Here is a 7,033-nt window from a genome sequence, read left to right as displayed (position 1 = left end):
CTTTTATAATAAAATCATGTGTTTTATTAACTCTAAATATTCCAAAGCTACATCAATAGTTTCTCGCACCAACACAGGTGCCATATTCTTGTTAGTTATCCCGTCCTATTCAAGTGCTCCGGTAGAAAAGGTGTGAATTGAACCCAAGTGTTCATATTTGTTATGATTTTTTAAAAATATAGGGCTCATCTGTGGTGGCATTTCGTAAAATTAGAGCAGCTAAAATGATACTGTTGATAAACTTCATTACATTACTGTAAAATTTTATGACCACACAACAAGAAAATAGAAAACGAAAAGAAATTTCACCACCAGCAAACTAAAGAATGTAATGTAATGAATCGATCATTCAAGCGCCTTACATCACACATGGGACCTCGCAAACATGTTCTTTCCATCCGAGCTAAACTGATCCACTATGATTTGCAGAAGCAAATTCAAGCAGCTCCTTGTTGGATTCCAACAAGGCCATGTCTTCTGGACTCAAGCTTATACACGCTTCTATTCCATCACCATCCCTTGTGTCGATCAAACACATAAGATTTTTCAGCTCTATAGTGAAAACAGTACTCAACCATGTTGGTTTTCCCCATCCGAAATCAGCATCATAAAGCTCAAATCTACACCAACTGGTGCAGTTATAGTAGTCAATATCTTTGCTCATGGCCATCTTTCCGAACTCTTCTACCGCCTTGCAAATTGCTAACGAAGTATCGTCCCCTTGGGTTATTTTAGCATAATTTTCACCAAACTCTATAAGATCTTTCCTTATACGGCTCACTATACCTTGCAATTCTAAATCATCATGATCCTCCATCCGCGCTGATATACTACCTACGTAGTTCCCACCGTAGTTGTCTGGTAAGGTTGGCACAAGCCTCTTCCGAATATTCACGCCAAGAGACAACACAGATTTTCTAGGAACCCCCAAGTTTGATCTTGATGCGCTCATCGCACATTTCCAGATCAACGCTGTTACAGATTCCACCCGTGTTGGATCTGGCACGCTTGCACTGATGGCTTTAGCCTTGAGCGCCGTAATTTTGGGAGCTTCAAACACAAACCTTTTCGTGACAGACTCTCCTTGAATCAAATCTACTGGAAGCATTGGGATTGGTAAATCCATTTGTGGGAAAATAGAAGCACCGATGAACACTGGACTGATCACCACCTCAGTACTCGACCTGCGAGCGGATGCAGCCCAGCACTTGATGAATGATGTTACCGTGGCTGCATCTGCAACCTTGTGAGAAAGATTCACTCCAATTGCCAAGCCACCACAATCAAAGAAACTAGCTTGGACAAGTAATTGACTATCCCTGGCCGTGGCCGCTTCACTTATAGCTGCAGGCAGGAGTTGTTTTAGCACATCAGTATCAGGCTTTTTGAGAATATCAGAGAGAATACAATGGATTCGAGCCTCAATATATTCAGCCCCATGGTCATCACATTCAATGGACGAGTTTTCTTTGAGTCTGCCTGCGAACGGATAAAAATGAGTCAAGGCTTCTGACAGTGAGGTCTTTAGTAGCAGTGACCTTTCCGTAGCTTTGGCAAGGTGATCTGTGTCGTTTCCATTCCTGGGGTAAAATAGAAGCAGTGGAATGTGAACTAGTGGCATGAACTGGTCCAGAAGAGAGAGCTTGAGACTTCTCAAGTGAAGGGGCGTTGGAGAGGATGGTTTGATGGTTTCTCTCTGCATGATCTGGATTCTCAGCGGCATAGACATGATGGATAATCCTGCTAGATGAAATGTATTCGTTAAGTAAATTTTTATTGTGAATTCTTTTCTACTGAGATTCTAAATACATCTAGTATAAATAGAGATGTTTAATTTATTTATAAAAAAAATTAAAATTAATTTTTTTATAAAATATTATTAAATTTTATTTATTTTCCTGCCAGGTTGTAATTTTATGGATTGAAAACTCTAGTTGTCCTCACACTACGTCATCGAATGTACTATAATTATTCTTTATTTTTTTTCTTTTGTCTTGTTTCAATATATCACTAATATATTTGTTCACGCTGTAGGTAGAATTATTATTTTTTAATTTAAAAAATATTAAAAATATAGAGATTTTTTTAAAAAATATTATTAAATTTAATCAATCAACTTGATGTTGAAATTTGTCATCTCAATTCCTTATTTAATTATAATTTTAAATTAAATTATATGAAAGCTAATTCAAAATAAATCATTCAATTTAATGGGTTTAAATATAATTTTAATAATTAATAAAAACATAATATATTTTAAAAAAAAAATAAAATGATAATTTTTTAATATTAAAATGATATCAAATTTAATCAATTTGGATCACCCTACAACTTAAGTCATGGATTTAGTTTAATAACTTTATTATTTTAAAAAATTATTTTTATTTAATTTTTTAATAAAATTATATTTTTGTAAATTTGAGCATTTACTCTGAAAAAATATTTATTTGACTTGAGTTTTTAAACCCGATAGAAGATTATTCCAGACATGATAGATAATCCTACTAACTATCTATTTTGAAGTCTAGTTAACAAATAAGTCCTCAATCCAAATATGTGTTAAGTAATTAACCTAACAACTCTCATTGTAAGAGTATTTTTAATGGAGAAGCTAAATGAATAGCCAAAAATAAAAAAAAAATTAATATTTTGACTTTTCTTTACTTGTTTTGCACATTTCAAGAGAAAAGTCAAACAAAATGCTAAAATATCTTTTTTATCTCACAAATGTTATTTCTATATATCTTTTCAAAGAGTCAAAACCAACAAAGTGGACCACTAAAAAAATAAATCAATTAAATGTAGCCATGTGGATAAAAAATAACATCAAACATATTAAGAAATAATAAAACAGTTGTTTTTTCTACTTCAATATAAATGGTGCTTTAAATGACTTTTTTTCATTGGAATAGATATGATAAAAAAACTATATATATACTATTTAAAATGTTATTTTATCAATTTAGCTTTTTAAAATAGTATTTTTCATTGGAAATGCTCTAGGAAGTGATAGCAACGAAAGGAACCAATCAAAGTATGCATCATGGGACACTTTCTTTCAATATCTTAATAACATTGAAGTCTTCAAGTTTTGACGAGTTTTAAAAATAATAATAATAATCGAGTATAATTTTTAATTTAATTCTTGAATAGAGTTGAAATTTTTTAAAAAAAATCTCCAAGGTCAAATCTTATTTAGTTAAAATTTCATAATAATTAAAGAAAAAAAAACCATTAACCTAAGTTATGGAAGTTACTTGTTAACCTTGTTGTATTTAAATTTTTTTTCAAGATTTTTAATTTATTTATAAATTATAATGCTAAATGAAATATATTAGCTGAATAAATGGCTTAGCTTTTGAGTTTTGAGATGAAAAGTGGAGGCATACGTAGGGCAGGGTAGATGAAAGGAAAAGGAAGAATGAGAAAAAATTTCCTTGGGCTGCGGCTTTTCGTGCGAGGTTAGGGTTAGGTTAACTGTAATATTTATATAGCTTTTGATTCTTAGTTGGTTGGATTCAATTTCAATTTTAAAATTGAAACCAAACTGAAGCATTTTATGGTTTAAAAATTAGTTTAATTGATTTTTTATATTGATTCGGATTTTTTGGTTAATCAATTCTCTTAAACACTCTTAAATTTTATGAATATACACTTTTCCTTACACTATGCCATTAAATGTAGTATAATTATTCTTATTTTTTATTTCTTCTTCTTTTGTCATGTTTCAATATATCACTAATATATTCATTCACACTTCATTTAAGGTTGAATTATTAAAACAAAAAACTTTAAAAAAATATTAAAAATATAAAGATTTTTTTGACAATATCATTAAATTCAATCAAGTGATTTGATTTTAAAATTTGTTAACCTGACTCCTTGCTTAGCTCTACTTTCAAATTAAATTATATAGAAACTGATTCAAAATGAATCATTCAATTTAATAAGTTCAAAAATAACTTAGATAAATAGTAAAAATATGATATATTAAAAAAAACTTTAGAATGACAATTTTTTTTATAATATTGATACGATATCAAATTAGATCAACCTTGGTCATTCTATGGTTGGGTCATGGATTTCAATACTTTTAATAACTTTATTTTTTTATAAATTATTTTTATTTAATTTTTTGATAAAATTATATGCTTACAAAATTGAGAACTAACCCTAAAAAAAATATCTATTTGAGGTCATGATAACTTTATAAAAAGTAAAAATTAAAAAAAAAATCATGAGTTCCATTTCTCAACTAATCTAATATTAAACAAGAATGAAACAAAAAAATAATTAGAAAAATCAAAGGACCATAAACTAAAAAAATAAATATATCAGGTTTGATGGATAAACTCACTAAACTAATAAACTAAATAACTCAGGTCACCACATCAAACTCACAAACCAGGTAATGAACTACATTGGCATTAATAACTTATTTTTAAAAAAATATTTTGTATTTAACTATATAAAAACAAAAATAAACGATTGTAAAACCAAGTGTTAAATCAATACTAAATGTTTTTTAAAAGATTATGATAACTTCATAAAAAACAAAACAAAATAAATTATGAAACTCAATTCTCAATTAACATAATATTGAATTATGAAATAATAAAAATTAATTTTAAAAAAAAAGTCAAAATATTTAAACTTGTCCACAATCTCATAAAATTTCTAAAATTTAATAACATGTTTTTTAAAATATTTTTTAACTATATTGTTGTAGCCTAATTTTTTACCCCCTGTTTTTCTAAATATTTTCAACATACAAAAAATCAAAAATATATTCTTGATGAATTTATATCATTTTCAGTGTCATTTCAAAATGATTTAAATTTCAAATTTCTTTACAATGCATTTAGCTTTTAACGTGTTATTTTTAAAATTGTTGATTTCTCTCATTTGTGTTAGCGTAAATATTATTTTTTAATCAAGATACAAAAAAAATATTTGGATAAAGATATCAAAATGAAAAGGTAGAAAACAAGCGACTAGTGTGTTTAACTCACATAGGAAGTGTGGGGGTCTATTAAAAAAAAACTTCAACTCACACATTATTTTTCAAAATACAAATACAAAAAGTCCTTAAACCTAATATACTTAAACCTTACTTGCCAACCATAAGAAAACACTAAAAAGGAACAACAAAGCTCTCTCTCTTCACTTCAACACACTTGAAAAACCACCATTTCCAACAGTTTCTCTCTTCACATTTTTTTAAGAGACCGGACATCAACTACTCCAAAACCAACTTATACCTTCATAAGCTCAATAACATGTCAACCTCCCCTTATTTCTCACTGTAAAAGAACCAAATCTTGCTGTTTTATGTTTTTTAGTAGCACTAATCAATATATATCAATATTTTTATATGACCAACTAACACATCATTAATCATCATCAACTCCAACACCATTAACAACCACACCTTCCTCTAACTCGTTATCACCAACGGAACCAACCACGGTAAGTAGCATCTATTTTCCACCAAGAGATACAACAAAAGCATCTAAATGTATAGCAATTTATGGTCTCTTTGACTTCAATAAGACCGGTCACGGATGACTACAACAACATCATTAGACCCCACATATGGTGCCTCTATTTCATCTCCATGATCCTACAAGATAAAAAACAATCAAACCAACCATCCATTTTTTACCGTGACTCACCCACCACCAACACCATCAACTCCCCATCCCCATGATGGTCAAGACACAATAGCTTATTATTCTTTATGATTTTTACCATGCCACATAAAAACCATTAATAACTGCCAAAACTAAACCTCATACCAACAATAGCTGATAGTTACAAGCCCTTAACAACCTAATAATTAAACTGGAAGCAATTCACCATCTTTCCCTCTAGCAAGCCTTGAGCTCAAATATGAGCTAATCACTCCCTTGATTTTAATTATGACCATTATTTACAGCAGAGAAAGAAATATATCTAAAAAAAGACAAACAAATTGCCTATATGATTTCCTTTAGTTACAATCATGGTGAGAGCCACCATAAGCATAAGAAGGAAAAGAAAAGGAAGTCGCTTCAAATCCACCTTGTTTTCCAATTCACCAATGGTGATACATGTAAGCATGCACTGACAGTAGCATGTGGAACCCATCTACTGCCACTGTTTCTCCATTTCCAGCACCATATAGCAATCTTTGTAAGCTATCTCCAGCCTCTAAAAGGTCTATTTTAGGATTTTTGATGTTTTTTTTTATCTTTTTTGTTATAGTTTATGTTTAATTACAATGTTATGTAAATATTTGAAGTTTCAAAGATTTTCTGAGAAAGCAATTATTGTAAATAATCAAATCTTCTTTCACACAACTTTATGCCTAAAAAAAAGAAACTCAAAGCCCATTTAACTTGAGGATATGATCATGTTAGAGCAATCCAATGAACCTAATATAAATGTCTTTAAGATCCCCTTTCTGAAAGGATAGAGGATGTTGAACGAAATCGAAGATAAAGGTCTTTAAGTAGGGGGCAATATAGATACAGTCTAAAGATCTATTATTTTCAGAAATCAAGATCACAAGCGATGACTCGAGTAAGCAAAAAACAAGAAACCACTGAAGCTATTAAATAGATATCCAACTTTAAAAAGAGGCAGTTCGTAACGAAAAGGTGACATATATTTCTCATATAAATATAAATTGTAATTAGGTCATCATTGAGAATCTAAGGAAAAGAATCCATAATAGGTTTGTAATTTACCAGTCATATCTTTTAAAATATACCTTTAAGTCCTCAATAATTTCAAATAGTATGTTTTCTAGCTATATGTCTTGTTCTTTTGAGAGTGCCTTTGAGCCCTTACATCTTAGATAGTGCGCTTCCTAGCCTTATCTCTATTTTTTTTTGGAGTGCGCTTTATAGTCTTCGCTTCTTAGATAGTATGTTTTCTGCCCTATCTCTATATCTCATCTCTTATTGAGTATAAGCTCTCATCTCTTAGATAGTGCACCTTCAGACCCTGTCTTCTTATTTTGGGCACGTATTTGAGACTTCATCTCTCA

The 7,033-nt window shown here is 30.1% G+C and overlaps 1 protein-coding gene across 1 annotated transcript; it reads right to left on the bottom strand.

Annotated features, from left to right (window-relative positions):
- Positions 1-210: 210 nt before the first annotated feature.
- On the bottom strand, positions 211-2,527 carry LOC105137497 (BAHD acyltransferase At5g47980-like). The gene is made up of 2 exons (XM_011043258.1): positions 2,509-2,527; positions 211-1,747 (listed from the first exon to the last, which is right to left on the bottom strand). The coding sequence occupies exon 2, from the start codon at positions 1,727-1,729 to the stop codon at positions 404-406; it is 1,326 nt and encodes a 441-aa protein (XP_011041560.1). The 5' UTR covers positions 1,730-1,747; positions 2,509-2,527; the 3' UTR covers positions 211-403.
- Between the last annotated feature and the right edge of the window lie 4,506 nt (positions 2,528-7,033).

This window comes from Populus euphratica, unplaced genomic scaffold, assembly GCF_000495115.2.
Source record: "Populus euphratica unplaced genomic scaffold, PopEup_1.0 scaffold81.1, whole genome shotgun sequence".
Classification (NCBI taxonomy): Eukaryota; Viridiplantae; Streptophyta; class Magnoliopsida; order Malpighiales; family Salicaceae; genus Populus; species Populus euphratica.
This window is presented reverse-complemented; position numbering and strand designations above follow the sequence as displayed.